Here is an 18,598-nt window from a genome sequence, read left to right as displayed (position 1 = left end):
AGAAGAAAAACTAGATTTCAGCTGAAAATAAGAAAAAAATTAGCTCAGTCAGCATGAGCACATTTTCAAACTTTCCCATCAGTATATACAATTGGTTATGATTCAGGGTTTTTTTTTAACGTACAACCAATTAATAGCTTAGATTTGTTGTGCATATAAGTAGTTAAACGGGAAAATGTATTGTGTAGTTCATACTGAATACAATTGGGGAATATTATCTGTTATGAGAAGAACGTCCATGGATGTTTATCTTTTACAAAGCTTGCTTCTACTTAAGGGAATAGGTGTAGACCAGTAAATATTAACATGGGATGCCCCTGAATCTAGGGTATAGTTGTGTCTTACATACTTTCACAGCTGCTTTTCGGTAACACATTTCTTTTTTTCCTACAAATATTCTTTGATCTCTTCTCAATCTTGATCATAGTCTCTTTAATCTAAAAATAAATGCAACTTCTATAAAAATATAATTAATTCACTTTAGAAAAGAGTGGGATGGTAATCTTTGATACAGGTAGTCCTCACTTACCGACCACTCTATCAGCAACCATTCAAAGTTACAGCAGTGCTGAAAAAAAATAACTATATGGCCAATTTATGACCATTTACAACCTTCATAGCATCCCTCCATCATGTGACCACCATTACAGTCAGTACATGTTGTCCTGTGCCTGACCTGTGGGTTTTTTTTCTCCCCCCCCCCCCTGAGCAGAGAGATTGAAGAGGAAGGGATTTCAAGAGAGTAAGCTGTTTGCATAGCATGCCCACAGCTCCCAGCCCCAGGCTGCCGGCATGATCACATTGCTTTCAATGTGTAAAAGATGGTAAGCAGGCACTTGAGCATTCCAAAGGGCAGTGAGTGGTTAGGAGGCAAACAAAAGCCAAAGGTGTGAAACTGAGTAGTCTTGTCTCTTTCTAGCTGGAAAACACAGTTGTGGTCACATGATATCCCACTTGGTGACCGCTCATCTTAGTGGCAGAGTTGCCAGTCCCAATTAGGGTTGTTAAGCGAGGACTACCTGTATGTAAATGTTTTTATGTCGACACTTGTAACTAATTGGCATTTTAAAAGCAGCAGTCTACAAAGCATGTTTGATATTGAAAACATGTTTTGTGTGTAGGAGCTAAAGTAACATTTCCAGTTGGAATCCTACGTAGGTTTTTAGGACTTATTAATGTAGGATTAGCAGCATTTGTTCTTGTGGTAGATACGCCAACTTCTTAGCATCTTACATGGAAGAAAACAACATTGAGCAAAATCTATATTAGGACTTTGTAAACTTTCAGTTCTTATAATCTTCAATGAAACAGAGAGAAGGCAAGATATATTTGGCTAGCTCTGACAAAACCTAAGATGGTCTGTATGTAATAGTATATTTTGATAGGGTACTTCTGCGGTGTCATCATACTGCCTAGAGTCAGATTCATTCTTGGCTCATCATGGTCCCCAGGTTTATATGACCTAGAAAATACAGGGGTGTGTGAGAATATATTTATAGCATAATTTCAGAGTATAATCAAGGTTATAAATCAAACAGTGCAGGAAACCTGTTGTGAGATATTCAAATTCAAAAGTGAAGAATCTTAAATGTAGTACTTTAGCAAGATATTAAAAATTCAGTAGGACTATGAATCTTAATTAGAAATGCTACCAACCCAGGATTAAAAAGTAAATATAAATGTCTATGGAAATTAACTGCATCTGTTTTATGAGCTTCGTATTTAGCAGGTTGTCATGCTCAAGAGTTTGCCTTATTTTTGCTTGCTATAAGTTGTATCACATGCATCTTAGTCTAGATGCAATCTAAATGATTAAACTAAACTAAATTTAACCAAATGTTTAAATATTAACATTTTTAATCTATAGTTTGATCCATGATTCTATTTATGCCAAACAATTACTTCCATTGTTTCAAGATTGCAGGACTTTATTATTTCCTTTCTGGCATAATTTTAAATTATATTACATTATGTCTCAATTTTAAAGTGCATAGATTGTGTATCATGGATGATGCTCCATTGTCCAAGTTCACTAACTGCATTATGTACAGGAGATTTTGCACATGCAGGAACCCTACTGCAACTCCAGATTAACTTACTTGGAGTTCTCTGGTACGGAAGGAAAATTCAGTGATTCTGAAACCTATCCATACATTGATTGATGGATTGATTGATTATGTGCATCCAGTTGGCATCCATCAGCTCTTAGCGACCACATAGATTTCCTGGTTCTTCAGGTCTTCCAAAGTTGCTCTCACTGATGCTGTAATTGAGTCCATCTACCTTGCTGCTGATTGTCCTCTTCTCTTTCCTTCTACTTTTCCCAGCATTATAGACTTTTCCAAAAAACTAGTCATCACATAAATATCCAGAATATGTTAATTTGAGGCTGGTCATTTGTGCCTTGAGTGAGAATTCTGGGTTGATTTGTTTGATGATCCACTTGGGAGTTTTTTGGCTATCCATGGTATTCTCAAGAATCTTTTCCAAAAGCAAAGTTCTAAAGCATCAAAACTATCTCTATCCTGCTTCTTCAGAGTGCAACTTTCACTTCCATAGTGTCACATAGTGTCGCTTCCTGTTTTGTGTATAGATTCACATGGGAACAGTGAGATGCTCTGGGATTCTCATTTTTCTAAGGACATTCCATAGCTTGACATGATAGCATAATCAAAGGCCTTTCTATAATCAGTGAAGCACACAATGACATATTTTTGTATTCTTTGGCTTTCTCAGTTATCCAGCGTACATCGGCAATAATGTCTTGTGTTCCTTGCCCTTTTCTGAAGCCAGATTGAACATCTGACATCTCCTTTTCCCTGTAGGGCTCTAATCTGCACTGGATGATCCTAAGCCTTATTTTGCTTGTGTATGAAATTAAGAATATTGTATGATAGCTTGCACACTCTGTTAAGTCTCCTTATTTTTATATTGGAATGTTGATTTACCTCTTCCAATTTCTTGCTGACTGTGTCATTCTCCAGATTTGCTAGCAGAGCTTGGTTAGATCCTTTACTGTTTTTTTTTCCTGTTGCTTGCCATATTTCTGTAAATATTCCATCATTTCCTGCCGCCTTCTGACTGGGTAATGACCTGAGTAGTGCTGATCTAACTTCAATCTATCATATACTGACTGGGTTTTGTTTCATGCAGGAAAACTAAGTAATCTCTGTAGATTGGAAAGTAGACTCATTGGATTTGCATGCATGTACTACTACTACCATTTTTGATAAAGTTGAGATGGATACCCTCTCAACTTTATCAAAAAGTGCCTCACCACCCAACCCACTACAACCCAACCAACAGAAGCTATGAAAAGGATAACACTGCCATACATCAGAAACATCTCAGAAACTACCAACAGACTGTTACAACCACATGGCATCACCATAGCACATAGCACATAAACCAACTAAAACTCTTCAAAACATATTAAGTAACCCAAAAGACCCAATAGCCCAAAATGGAAAAACAGGAGTTATTTACAACATACAGTGCAAAGACTGTAACAGCCACTATGTAGGACAGACAGGCAGAAGACTAGCAGAATGCATCCACGAACACTAACCAGCAGTCAGAAGACACGATGAGAACTCCTTAATCTCACAGCACATGGACAGACTCAACCATAGTTTCAACTGGGAAACTGAGCATCCTAAACCAAGCCAAATCCAAGAATGTCAGAGAATTCCTGGAAGCCTGGCACTCAGACAAAGCAGCCATCAACAGACACATAGAGGTAAACAACATTTACATACCATTCAAAAGAGACAATAGAAAAGCCAAAAGACCAGGACACCTCCTCGCCAGATATGCAAAAATCAACAATAGAAAAGCCAAAAGACCAGGACACCTCCTCACCAGATATGCAAAAACCAACACTAGGATTAACACCAGATGAACAACCAAACAGCACAATACACTCTTATCAAGGAACTATTAACTCAGTCAATCAACCAAGCAGCAAACAACAGCCCAATCAAAGAACTCCCAAGGAGAGAACAACACCCCCACCAACACAAGCAGGGCAAGCCACTGTATATAAACAGAGAGCAAGGCCCTCTCCCTTTTCGCACTGAAGATGTTGCCTAGTCTGGCAACGAAACGTCTGCAAGAAAACAACAAGGCTCAGAGAGCACCAAGACTCCACTGACTATTACTGCTGTACTGTTCCAAAGACATTAAAATTGGGAAATTCTGAGCATAAAATAAATATAAATGTTTCTTCTGTATATGAATATTATTTACCACTAATGAATTGATACAAGTGAATCCATGTGTTGCAAATAGAACATACAACAATAACTTACCTTGATTGAAGTCATTTTGACTTTTTCTGATCATTATGGCAATAGATTATTTGATACGGTATGCTTAAACTGTCCTATGTAAATTTCAATCAGATTTGTACCAAAGTTGCCAAATGCCACTTTCTTTTTCTTTATTCACATACAAGGTTTATAATAAATACTAAAGGGGGAAGAATTAAAACCAGTGTGTATGCAATTCCATTAACTTTAACTATTTTGTACTATTATAGCTTTTTGAGAATTTATAAGATCATTATAAGATGATCAAAACTTTACAGTAAATCTGAGTAAGAAATTTTGTTTTTATATATTGTAAGTTGAATACCATGCTTTAAACAAATACTGTAAAGCTTGTCTGTATTTTATGCATTGTAAACTTGGTTTAATATGCGGTGAACATGAATTTCATCTCTCTCAATTTCTTAATGAGACAGAATTGGGTATAAATTTTGTTTCTGGACTATTACACTAAAATTTATCTCAATTTGAAAATGAGTATGATTATGTAGTAATTCAATTACTAGCATTATGAGAGATTTCTAACTGCATATATTTCAAGATATGCACAGTACTAGCATTTAACTGTTGGGTTTTTTAAAATACTTAATATTGTTATGTTATACTCATTTTCTGGTATTCTCTTTCGAATTTCATTAATTTCTCTTTTCAAAAAGTAATGAATATGCTGACTAAACTCTTTCTCAAATCACACTAATGGTACTTGTGAAGCAAGAAGCCAACATCATTGTGGCTGTTTTTAAGGGTTATACAATTGTACATTTGTAGACCTCCCAGTGGTTAAAAATCTGTCACTAGACATCAAACAGGTAGGAAATTCAAGAGACAGCCCAGTTGCTATAGCAATATGTACAGAAGGACCAACAGTAAATGCTGTACTAATTAGAAAGTACATTTGTTTATGAACAGAATGTTAAAAACCCAGGACAAGCATGCTGTTCTATACACATGTTTGTGAGTAAGTCTTATTCTTATTACATATATTTCAATTTAATATTATAAATTTGGCTTTCAGACAATCATATGGCAGAAGATCAAGGTACTGGATCATAAAATGGCGTTCATGGAAGTAGTGGGACCTGCTATTATGAAGAGCATGGTACCTTTTCAACAGCACTATGAAGATCTGGAGGTAAGTTTCTAAACCTTTACATAAATTACTTCTTCCCAATGTTACTTCAACATAATATTATTGAGATCTAATTTGTTGTCATTTAAAACATGTTTTATTTGCTTGAGTAGTGGTTTCACAATAATACAAACATTAAAACATCCATAATTGAATAAATTATCTGAAAAGCATGAAACATGCTAATCAAAAATCCTCTAAAAAATCTAGCAGAGCAATCCCAAAGACCAGATTATCTTTATTTTTCTCACCTGTGCTGTATTATTTTTAAGTTCCTAAATGGCTTGAATCCGGGTCACCTGAAGGAATGCTTTCTACTATATGATCCTCCCCCACCCCCCAGAGGTAAAGGAGATTTGTATTATAGTTGCAGTGGGCTTATTTCTCAGCAACTCAGCCTTTTCCTTTTTTTTTAATTATAATTTTATTAAGAATTGTGATTATAATTGTAAAATCTAATACAAACTAAACTTTAAAAAGAAAAAATAAAAGATTTTAAAAGATTAAAAGGTGCAAGGAAAAAAAAAAATGGAAGAGAAAAAGAAGTAAGAATACAGGTAGTCCTCGACTTAGGACCATTCATTTAGCAATTGTTCGAAGTTACGATGGTGCTGGTAAAAGTGACTTGTGACCAGTCCTCACACTTATGTCTGTCTCAGGGTTCACATGATCAAAATTCAGACACTTGGCAACCAGTAAGACAGTTGCAGTGTCCCGGGGTCACATGATCGCCATTTGCAACCTTCCCAGCTGGCTTCTGACAAGCAAAATCAATGGGGAACCACATGATTCTCTTACCGCATTGGTTATCTTAACAATCACTGCAAAAAATGTAAAATTGGGTGTGGTTGTTTGATGCCTCACTTAATGACTGCACGGCTTAATGATGAATTTTCTGGTCTCTATTATGGTCCTAAGTTGAAGACTGCCAGTATAATAAAGAAAAAGAAATATATAAACAAATGACTTCCAACCTTCATCACAAGTATATTTAGTGATTATTTACCCCCTCTTAAGGTTACAAACGATTACATCTTCCTCCCATATCCCATCTCTTATCTATAAACAAATCCATAAAGCATCATCTTTTTAGTCTTGGTATCAGCAGAAAGTCCATAAAGGTTTGCCAGAAGTAACATACCTTGTTTTAACCTTGATCAACTAAACCAACTTTATGTTCCTTCCTTTTACTTCTACTAGACTTAATCTTTAGTTCAAATATTGTTGTAGGATTTGATTTCTCTTCATTTCTTCTTTATCCCATCACACAGAGTTCTTCAAGGCTTTAAAAAGCCTCTTTTGTAAATCCAATAGGAAAAAATTGTCCAGTTCACTCTCTTGATTTATCACTTGTATTTCCCTTTTAATTTTTAAAACTTCACCCAATTTCTTTTGTAGATCCAGTGAAACATCCTTTTTTAAGTCATTCTCTTGGCCTGTCAGTTGTAAATCCACTTTTGATACCATCTCTATCTTGTCAGATAAAATTTGTTCAACATCTATCATTTTTTCAATAACATCTTTTGGATATAGCCTATCCATAGAAGCAGACATCATTACTGACATGGTTGATATTGTGGTTATTAATTTCTGACTCCATTCTTCAAACGTCTCCTTCAATATTTTCGTTGTTATAATGTTTTTTATAGGCTTGTATTTTTTTCCCTTTGCCTAAAATCTTTAGTCCCTCTGGTGTCCAGTTTTTAAATCATGAAATTGCTTATCTCTGTTATGTCTTCTAAAAACCCAAACAGATCTATTTCCCACAACAGGCTGTTTGTTCTTTATAATTAATTCCAAATTCTTATTGTAAAAGTTTCAATATTCCAAATTTATCTGGACCCTTAGTCCATTTATAACTTTCTAAGAACAAAATCTTATTTAGCTTTTTGCTGTTTATTTCTATTTAGTTCTTTGGTCTTTGCTGCGGTCATTAGCTCTGCTTTCACAGAGCAGTATTTAGAATTCTGACCTTTCTGCTGGTTTTCAAAAGGGCCTTAAGACACACATTTTTTTCAATAGGCTTTAACAGAATTCCAATTTATTTTCAAAATAAATACTGAGACATTTTGATAGTTGATGGTATAAAAAGTAAAATTAAATTAATTAATTTGTTACCTTTGGACAGTAATACTATTTTGGAAATTAATTCTCTTGGAATCAATAGGACCTTTTAGAACTGGGTTGTGGATATAATGCAGTACATATTTTAAAAAAAATAGCTGTGCAAAAGACAGTAAATCTTTCCTAGGCAAAGTAATGAAGAAACTGCTGAGTGGGAAACAGTTATTCTTCCTGCAGGAGACCCATAAATCCCTAAACTTCATTTATGTGTCTGAAGACAGCCAGTTAAGATGTTGGACTAGAATTGGGAGACCCATAATCTAGTCTGCCCTCAGCTGATTGGGTAAATTTTAGCCAGTAACTCTTCACACAACCTACCTCATAAAACTTATATTCTGGGGACAACATGGGATCCCAATATATACTGCCTTGAACCCCTGGTAAAAAGATAGTATTAAAATAAAATAGTTAATGTAGTTAGTATTTGAAGTTACAGCTGTATGCAAAAGGTACTCCGGGTCAAATTGTATATTTCTGTGATCAGAAGCTGACACAACATCTGCATGGTGCAAACACATCTTTCTGCAAATTTGAGTGCATCCTAACTGTGCAGTTGTTTACAGATTCAAAAGAAAAAAACATTAAGTGTGGCAGGTGCAGAAGTTTGGATATTCTTTCACTCAGTATTTGTTAATACCTCCTTTGGTATAAATAATAGCTTCCAAATGTTTCCTTGAACCTTTTTCTGTTCTTGCTTTGGATTCTTTTTTCATACTTCCTTGCAGAATGTTTGTAGCTCAGAAATATACTTAGGACCTCCTTGCATGAACTGCATATTATTGAAAACCTCCTTGTAGACAACCATCCCAAAACTTTTTATCTTTCTTTCCTGTAAATTCTTCATGATTTGGAAATATATTTCAGATTCTTGCATTGCTGAAATAATCTTTTTTCAGCTTCAGTTTCTTTACTGACTCTGGGACATTAGGTTCTAGGAAATGTCGCTATTTAGTTTAAAATATTCTTTCTTCGATGGACAATATTTCATGTCCCTTTGGATGTCACACAAGCCTTTATTTTGTGCTTTGCATAACTTACCCCAAAAGAGAACAGGATGATGGGTATGTAAGTATGTATTTTTTCTTAATATTGTGTAAAAAGTACAGTATATTAAGAACGTATAATTTGAGAAACATCACACATACATGTTTGTGTACGTACGTAGATATATTTGGAAAACTACATATACTGTAAATATGTATATAAGAAATAATGCAGAGAAAAGGTTTATTTTGTTGTTTTGTTTTTTAAAAAGGAAACAAATGGAAGTGAGCCAAAACAAATTTATTGTTGGATAGGTAAGAGATCAAACAAAACAAAAATTGGCATGGTTGGACAAGGTCCCTGCAATGTCCCTTCCAACCCTTTGATTCTAAGATCTATAAGAAATAACTGAAAAGCAAAAAATAACATGGGAAATCCTTGAAAAAAAGTCTGTATGCGTTTTTAACTTTATCAGTTTATCACATAGACCAAAGCTGCTTTGATTTTATTTCAGGGAAGGTGGTATAGAAACTATTTGAAGTAGTCAAATCAAAATCTGTAGTAATTTTTGTTTTCTAATCTGACTTTTCTTATTATTCATCAAAGAGTTGTTATGTGGTTCAATGTTACTGAATGAACATTTTACAATATATTCATTATCATTATAGATATCTTTCAGTGGCTTTGTTCCAAAGCCTGATTCAAATAGATGTTTGACAGGTCATTCAAGCTCAGACAGAAGTTTCATTTTTATTAACAGCCGACCAGTGTATCAAAAGGAAATTCTCAAGGTACTGCCTTCTCAGTCCTATTTCTGTGATTTACAAAATATTGTCTAGATCAAACATTAGCTATAGCAAACTTGAACTCAAGTTTTAACTGTGTACATTAGAACATAAAGCCTGTATCACAAGTAATTTTGAAATTCCCTTCAGTTTCAGAGTTGAATTTCACTGTAGCATGGTATAGAGATGGCAACTCTTAATTGTTGAAATTAGTTCCCCCCCTCCTCCTCCTCTCCTCCTCCTCAGATAAAATTAAGAGTTCCCATATTCACACTGTGAAAGTAACTTTTTAAATATAGTCTGTTCCTCACTAATTACTAATGTGCAATAATTTGCCTTTCTTAACATGTGGAGCTACTGAGTCAGCATTGTGCATTTAGAACATATTAGGTGAAATAGTATTACATTCTTGTAGCATGTCACTTTACCAGCAACAAGGTTCCGTTGGAACAATTTTATCTAGTTGAATCCTAATAAAAGTTGACTTGTTCCTGTTAGAGAGATGGTATTTCTTTCTTCAACCCAGAAATGTATATAATTCTTGCTAGGAATTGTCAAGAATATAAGTAAACAAACAGGTATAGTATGGAATCCAGTGTCACAGAAGCAAAGATCTACTTACTCTAGCACTTTCTACCCCTGTACATCTTCCGGAACAGCTTTATGCATGAGAGGTTACCACGGGGAAAGGATATATTACACAGTTTTGTTGATGAAAAATAATCCATTAGATTCTAGCAATAATTTGGCATTGTATTTAATTCAAAGTTAGAAATACTGAGTTAACTCTGTTCTTTTTCATGAATATTTTAGCTTGTTCAACAGTACTATAACATGATATTGCACAAGGATTTTAATCGCTTGTTCCCGATTTTCTTTATCAACATTACTGTTCCTCCATCTGCTGTGGATGTCAATTTAATACCAGATAAATCTCAAGTATTACTTCATAATAAGGTATAGTCGTTCTGTCTTTTTCTCTTTCGTAATATGTAATTAGATAATAGAGATTTTACTGTGATGATACAGTAAAATAATTGCTCCTGAGTCTATGGTCTTTTAATATTGCTTGGCTTTTAAAAAGGGCAAAATTAAATTCTTGTGGCTTGAGAGTAAATAAATTGCTCTGCAACAATAAGTAACATATAGATATTTACTGAATTATTTCTTGCATTTGTTTTTAGGAATCTGTCTGCCTTGCTATTGAAGAGAGTATGATAGCATTATATGGACCGTTAAGTAGCTCTATGTCTTATGAAATGAACACAACTGACTTTACCTCAAGAGACATTGTTAATGTAGCTGAACAAGAAGTTACAACCAGACCCTGTACAAGTAGAGAACCACCTGTTTGTACTTTACTGTCTTCACTTAGTAATGACATACAAAATGGAAATGTACAGAAAAACAGATTAGTTGGCAATCAAACAATATATAATTCTTCTTCTCATGATGCTTCTACTGAAATTAAAATAACTGATAATGAAATTCTTGCATATGATAGATTTCAGGATGAGCAACCAAATAATGTACTATGTCAAGACCAACAGAATAAGGAAATATTTAATCCAGATAACAGTATTATAATGGACATTCAATCTGAAAATAGCATGGAGAGCGATTCAAGAAATCACTTTTTTCAAGAAGCAGGAGAACGAGAAAGAGCCATAATCGCTGCAGATACTTCTGAAGTTGCTGCTGATAAATGGAGTATGGGTAATGCATTTAAAAATTCCAGAGAAGAAAATCTGGAACCTGTTCAGATTTTAATTCCAAATATGAGTGAAATAAGACCTCAAAAGAAAAATGATGGCCCAGCAAAACTTCAAGAAGAAAGTAATAATCAAACTGTTAAAAAAACAAATGTGATAAAAGATAAAATGGGTCAGATTACATCTTATGACTTAATTAGCAGTAAGATTATCAGGAAATCCATGTCAGCATTTGATCTTTTTGTTCAAGACCATTCACCTGATTCATTGAGTGAAATTGCCAAAGTAAACTCAGAAAAACTACAGCTGAAAATGGAAACAATGTGGAACTCATTGAATGAAGAAGAGAAAAAGAAGTAAGATCGTTGAACGTCCTTCTGTGTTAAAACTAGTACTAGTCAGCAATTTCCATCCTGACTGATTAACCATATTCAAAAATAACATGGAACCTTATTATTTTCAGAAATAGAATGGAAACATGTTTGGTTTGAATTTTTATAATATTTGCTATGCAATAACTAAAATATTTCATACATTGGTAGACAGTAATATGTACTGTTTTACTTTGTTAAAAGGGATTCCAGGAAGTCATTTAATACGATTTCAAATACTAGCAATATATTTCAAGTTTCTTTGAATTTCTAGTAATTTAGATTAAAATTCTAAAAAATACAGCAACAGCAGTGCAATTCTATAGATTAAATAGAAGTAACATTTTTCATTACCTCCTCCAAAGTCATATAGAGATGTTTATTAATCAAATGGAATAAATGTTTTTTCAAATAAATGCATAAGTAAAACTTTCCTACTATTTTTGAAATTAAATAGCACACTGATTTAGGAAGAAGCAGAACAACGTATTGATGGGAGCTAATATTTTTAAAATGATAATTTCCTTAGATGCACTTTTGTTATAATGCTCATGTAATAAACGTTATCAAATACTTAAATGCTAGAAGGTGACATTTATCTCAGGAGGGAATGTAGCTTCATACTCTATTTCACTAATAAATCAATTGTACTCAGCCCAACCCACCTCACAAGGTTATTTTTGTGAGGGAAATAATGGAGTATTATGTACACCACTTTGAGTTATACAGAATTTAAAATAGGCTGGATATAAAGTCAATAAATAAATAAATGGTTTCTTTGAGTTTGGTAAGATGTGATCTCTGATAAGCGTGGCTACAATTACAGATTCAGTTTAATACCTTGCTTTGTGAATAGCCAGCAAATAGTATCTGAGAAGGAAGTGAACTTCATAGTTTTCTGGATCTAACTCTTCTAAGGACCTAGTTAGGGATAATGTTTTTGGAAAAAGTTACTACATGTGCGCATTAGAATGTGGGCAGCATCCAGCAATATGCAAATGGTCTGACTCATGCAAAAGGATTTTTTCTTTTTGCCCTACTTAGTTTCTGCCCAGATGTAAGATACATGGAAGAGGAGGGGGGATCCATTTTGTCTTTGGTTGTCTTCTGCTGCTAGTGGGAAATGTTGGCTACAATCCATTATTACTGAACACAAATTCTGACACACAATCTTTTTTATTATTGATAGAAATGAATGAATCCAAATAATTGATCTGTAGCTGTAATATATTCTCTGTACTTACATTAAAAAGGAATTGTTACTGAAAATGTAGTGACTTCATGAGACCTTAAAACTATTAAAATGAAACAGGAATATTGTTTTCTGTATGAAAAACAACCAATTATGTATTTGTTGCAACATTCTACAAAAAAACTTTTCATGTATTCTCTCTTGTTTCCCATTCCCTTTCTGTATGTAAGATATGAGGAAAAAGCTGGCAGAGATCTGGAACGATACAACAGGCAAACCAGAGAAGCTATGTGCCAGAATATACAAACATCAATGAGGAAGAGAGAAAAAAGACCCAAGGTTAAACTAAAGGACTGCTTAAATAATCAGCAAAAATTGGACACACTTTTTAACTCACAAATAGGAAAGAAGCATAATAACCAAGCTATAAAAACTGTACTACTGCCTTTCTCCATGGATGCATTCAAACAAAAACTTCAAAGGCTTGAACAGAAAGAACCAGATAAAGAGGAATCTTGCTTAATCCATCTTCTGAATTTTCCTGATGCATGGATACTTGCCTCTGAGAAAAAAATAGAGATGCTCAATCCATACAGAATAGAAGAAGCCCTTCTCTTCAAAAAACTAATTGAAAATCATAAGCTTCCTATAGAGAAGTTGGACACTCCTATTATATTAACTGACAGGTAAAGTGAAAGTAACGTTCTAGAAGTATATTCATCTTAGGTAAACAGGAAATCATAGGTTTTGATTTCATTTTATTTTCTAAATTAAATCACATACATGATCAAATGAAACAGAAGTAGAAAACTTAATGTTAAAATAGAACCATTTAGTAATAAATGGATGATAAAATACCTAAGATATAGGAGTATATAACAGGTATAAATAGACATAGTACAATAAGAGTTCTTACAAGGCATTTATTATTAGAAGTCTATTTTTTAAAAAATATATATATTTGGCAGTACAGGAAATGCATATCTTATTCAAATACTGATACGGATTCTAGATAAACTCTCTGGATGATTTGATTTTCATAACATTTTAGATTAATTAACTGTAAAAATGGAACAGTGCTACATACAGGAGCTGTTTCCTATGCCATTAACATTTATTTGTTGTTGGTTTTCAAATGTTCATATTCTGTTTCTCCTTTCGAATTCTTAAAGCAATTTACAAAAATAAATGGTTAATGGCATGAAAAGTTTAGAAACCACTTGGCTTCTGTTCTTTCACTGTCAATAATCTGTCATATAATATTGTATTTCTGTCATATAATGTTATCTGCAGTGTCTTCTGTGCCAGTAGAACATAGAGAAAATCCCATGGTTGTTACAGTGCATAAGGACCTGAGATACACCTGATGAGCAGCTCTCAGTTGAAATAGTGTCACTCAGTTGTAGAACTTTAATGACATATATAATTTGAGAAGTCGTTTAAGCATGGGTAACATAATGAGAGTGAAAAGCAGGCAGCTGGGACTGTGACCCTGGAAAAGAGACAGATAACAAAAAGCAGATCATTGTCTTTCAGTGTTGTGAAAGGCAGTAAATGGGCACAATAAATGCCGTTGTTTGTGGTATAGTGGTGCTTAAAAGTTTGTGAACCCTGTTGAATTTTCAGAATTTCTGCATAAATGTGACCTAAATGTGATCTATTTTCCACACAAGACCTAAAACTAGGTAAAGAGAACTCAATTCAACAAATGAGTAAAAAACATTATACTTGTTCATTGATTTATTGAGGCAAATGATCCAAAGCTACATACTTGTATGTGGCAAAGTATGTGAACCTTTGCTGGTGTGCCCCCCTTGGGCAGCAATAACTGCAACTAAACATTTCCAATAACTGTTGATCAGGTCTGCACATCAGCTTGGAGGAATTTTAGCCCATTCCTCCTTATAGAACAGCTTCAACTCAGGGATGTTGGTGGGCTTCCTCGCATGAACTGCCTGCTTCCGGTCTTTCCACAACATTTCTATAGGATGAAGTTCAGGACTTTGGCTTGGCCATTCCAAAAAATTAACTTTCTTCTGCCTTAATCATTTTTGGGTTGTACAACTTGTATGTTTTGGGTCATCGCCTTGCTGCATGATCTACTTTCTTTTGAGTTTCAGTTCACAGATAGATTCCCTGGCATTTTCCTGTAAAATGTGTTGGTACAATTCATAGTTCCATCAATGATGGTAAGCTGCCTTGGTCCAGAGGCAGCAAAGTAGGCCCAAACCATGATACTGCCACCACTGTTTTGCGGATGGAATAAGGTTCTTATGCTGGAATGCAATGTTTGCCTTTTCCTAAACATAACATTTTTCATTCAAGCCAAAAAGTTCTATTTTGGTCTCATCCGTCCACAGAATATTCTTCCAATAGCTTTCTGGCTTATTCACGTGGTCTTTTGTAAACTGTAGACAGGCAGCCATGATCTTTTTGGAAAATAATGACTTTCTCCTTGCAACACTGCCATGCACACCATTGTTATTCAGTGTTCTCCTGATGGTGGTCTCATGAACACTGACATTTGCCAATGCAAAAGAGGACTTTAGTTCCTTAGACATTACCCTGGGCTTGTTTGAGACCTTCTGGAGTATTACACTCCTTGCTCTTGTGATCTTGGTTGGTTGACCCATTTGTGGGGAGGGTAACAATAGTGCTAAATTGCCTCCCTTGGTACACGATCTGCCTGACATTGGAGTAGTGGAGTCCAAACGTGTTGGAAATAGTTTTATAACTTTTTCCAGCTGGTGAGCATCAACAACTGTTTTTCACCAGTCCTCAGAAATCTCCTTTGTTCAAGTCATGACACACTTCCGCATCCTTGTGTTATAAAGATCAGACTTTGATAGTGAATACCCAGAATTCTGTTCTTTAACTAAGGCAAGACTTCCTAAACTCACATCTGATTATCATCCCATTGATTGAAACACCTGACTCTAATTTCCCCTTCAAATGAACTGATAATCCTAGAGGTTCACATAGTTTTGCCACACACAAACGGATCATTTTCCTCAATGAATAAATGAACAAGTATAATGTTTTTGACTCATTTGTTTAATTGGGTTCTCTTTATCTAGTTTTAGTACTTATGTGGAAAACAGATCACATTTTAGGTCATATTTGTGCAGAAATGTTGAAAATGCGAAAGGACAGAAAGGCACCTCCATTGCACTAAATGTATAAAGGATTGTGAGTTAACTGCAAGGCATAATAAGTCTACTATTTTTTAATGTTCATTTCAATCTACCATTGTATCAATTGAGATTCCCTCCTCAGTAACTAAGTATACCTTTGCAAAATCACATTTTAAACTTTAGATTGTTCCATTGATTCTCAGAAGGCTTCATTCAGCCCAAGGAAAAGAATGCAAGAGTTTAAAATGCCACTAATACATACTTTCCACCTAATGCTTGCTGGTAGGCCAACCTTTGGCAGCAACAACAGGACTAAAAAGTCCCTGGATGCATTCCCCTGACCTAATCCAAGCTTTAATGCTGACTAGTAGTTCCAAGTCAGGGAGAAGACCTATCTTTGTTCGCTAACAGATCATGTTCTGTGAAATAGCTGTAGTATGAGATGGAGGTACATGTTCTTGTATTGGGGTCTCTGTAAATCATGTTCAGCAAATGATAGAAAGAAATCTTGTGACTGAAGTCTTTCTTCCTCGGTGCCAAGCTGAAAGGGCATGGCTTCTGCCCTTTTCTTCAATTCTTTTTTTGTCTGCTCTAGCAAGAATGTTGTGGAGTTCTCAGAGTTCTTTCATTTGTAGCTTTACCTTTTATTTGCATTTTATTTTTTGGTTCTTCTCTCCAGTTAGTATGACTTCTTGCAAGTCTTTGTTGGAATCATACAGTCTTGAAATTCACTTTCCATATATGGCTAAGGTGAGACAACAAACCTCAGTCATGCAGTAAGGTTTTAGGCTGATTCTCCAACCAAGGAGCTTGCAGCCATTGAAAAAGCCACAGCCTTACTTGCGACTTTATGTATCTGGGACAATATGACCTACCAGGCTTTAGCTGCTAAGTTCCTCATGAGTTTGATAAAACTGAAGAACTGGTCAGCCCTGCTCGCCTCTAGTGCTGACAACTTCGTTTTCTCTTTCCTCAGATTCTCCCCTATAGCTTGCGGCCCTCTCTTTTGGACTCCTAACCAAACTTGTTGCACACATACAGTACACACACACAGTGCAAGAAAGAAAGTTTTCTTTCCTGGTTTTGCTTTCTTTGGTATTAGATATGATTATTGCATTTGTGACAGGAAAAATGCAGAAAGGAAATATTGGTGAAAACGAAGAATAGGGCTCCTGAGCCTAACAGAAAATTCTTCAAGCAGATGTACTTTAACAGCAACTGTAATGAGTTTTTAGCATAGGATGAATGAGGGCTGGAAATAAGAATTCTACCAGTGTGTAGCTTCCTAAACTGCAAGCCTCTATAAGTACTGTAAAATATTGATTGAATGGACAAGGGGTTTTTATTATGCCCAAATATTCACAAAACCTGAAAGTACATCAGTTGTAGTGACTTGCCTCATCTACACAGTGAAATTATGCAAATGATGTAGATATATTTTAACATAAATTTAAGTGCTTTGTCTACAGATGAAACAGACCCAGAAGATATTTTATGTATACTGCATCTGTAGTCTCCTAAGTGATGTCTGTTAAATAGAGGTTTTACTATAATAGAAGCTTTTGTACCATTTCATTCAGGGAGTATAAGCTAACTACAAATATTTGTAAAAATAAAAACAAACAAACAATGCTTTACAGTCCTTGACACACACACAGCCCTTTTGGAACACTTTTTTAAAAAACAGTTCTATTTTCTGAATCTTTTTTTAAGAATACCATCTTATGTTTGTGTGTGTGTGTTTTTTTTTAATCCAGTCTTTTTAGTGACTCTCATTATATGGAAGTGCTCTGCAGTATGTCTAGGGAAAGTGCAAGATTTGATGGATCTTCCTATTTGTTGGATTCCAGACTTGTAGCAAATGGATTTAAGATAAAGATAATACCAGGTATCTATATCTTGTTTTCTGATTTACGTAGTTTTTAGTATAATTATTTTATATACTCCCACAGGAAACTGATGATACTTGTGGCATTTATGTCTGAAAAAATATCCACTTCGTTTTAATACTCTAAAGTATAAATCTAGAGATTAAGTTAATTATTCTATATCATGTGCCCATCTTTAGAAGTATCATGTCTTAGGACTTCAGGGCAAAAAATGGACTGAAGACAGCTCTGCAGAAAGCAGAGCCAATGACCACAGCGGAATGAAGAGCCGTTGAGTAGACCGGCTCTTTGATAATTCCTCTCTAGACAAGGAGAGGACTTGAGACCAGCCACAAGCGTTCCAGACAGCTGCTCCTTATGAGGAGACTGTAAGACAGCAGTCTCCAGTGGGGTTAGAGCTCTGGGAGCTGAGGGAATAGCCATCTTGCTCAAACAGATTGCTGCCTGTAAAAGGACACTGGATTCACATACTTCCTGTTCTAATCACTTTTGGAAATTGCTTATTAACTGCTTTTCAGTTATTAGGAACCTTTGGATCAACAAGTATTACAGTACTGGATGAGTTTCCTCCAATCCTTAGTGAAAGAAGTTCAGACAACGAGGACGGGCGGCCAGCCTCTGACGTAGAGTCGGAGGGTGAGCAGACAGCTCTGGATAAATGGCTGCCTGAGCAGTCTGAGGAGGCGGGGCTGGTCAGCAAGCAGCAGGCACAGGCGCCGCTGACTGCTGCAGACAAAGACCCAGAGCTGCAGCCCCCTCCAAGTGCTCAAGAAAGGAGAGCAGGAAAGGGGGAGGAACCGTGGAGGTCGGCGAGGCTACGAGTGAGAAAGTAGCCCCGCCCTCCTAAATAAGCTCCACCCAGGTGTGCCGCTATAAAAAGGGAGCCACAAGCCCAGATTGATTGTTGGAGACAACTGTCTGCTTACCGGACTCCATGTGCCTGGACTCCT

General features: G+C 35.4%; 1 protein-coding gene across 2 annotated transcripts in view; it reads left to right on the top strand.

Annotated features, from left to right (window-relative positions):
- The window catches only part of PMS1 (PMS1 homolog 1, mismatch repair system component), a 49,813-nt gene that overhangs the window by 28,175 nt on the left and 3,040 nt on the right, over positions 1-18,598 (top strand). Inside the window, exons 5-10 of one of the 2 annotated variants that reach the window (XM_063318067.1) lie at positions 5,344-5,460; positions 9,234-9,356; positions 10,164-10,307; positions 10,535-11,418; positions 12,856-13,311; positions 17,517-17,647. In XM_063318067.1, the coding sequence (XP_063174137.1) occupies positions 5,344-5,460; positions 9,234-9,356; positions 10,164-10,307; positions 10,535-11,418; positions 12,856-13,311; positions 17,517-17,647 (1,855 nt within the window). Of the gene's footprint in view, positions 1-5,343; positions 5,461-9,233; positions 9,357-10,163; positions 10,308-10,534; positions 11,419-12,855; positions 13,312-17,516; positions 17,648-18,598 lie in introns of those variants that run through there. The other variant, XM_063318068.1, reaches the window with a different exon arrangement.

The sequence above is a fragment of the Candoia aspera genome, chromosome 1 (assembly GCF_035149785.1).
Source record: "Candoia aspera isolate rCanAsp1 chromosome 1, rCanAsp1.hap2, whole genome shotgun sequence".
Taxonomy (NCBI): Eukaryota; Metazoa; Chordata; class Lepidosauria; order Squamata; family Boidae; genus Candoia; species Candoia aspera.
This window is presented reverse-complemented; position numbering and strand designations above follow the sequence as displayed.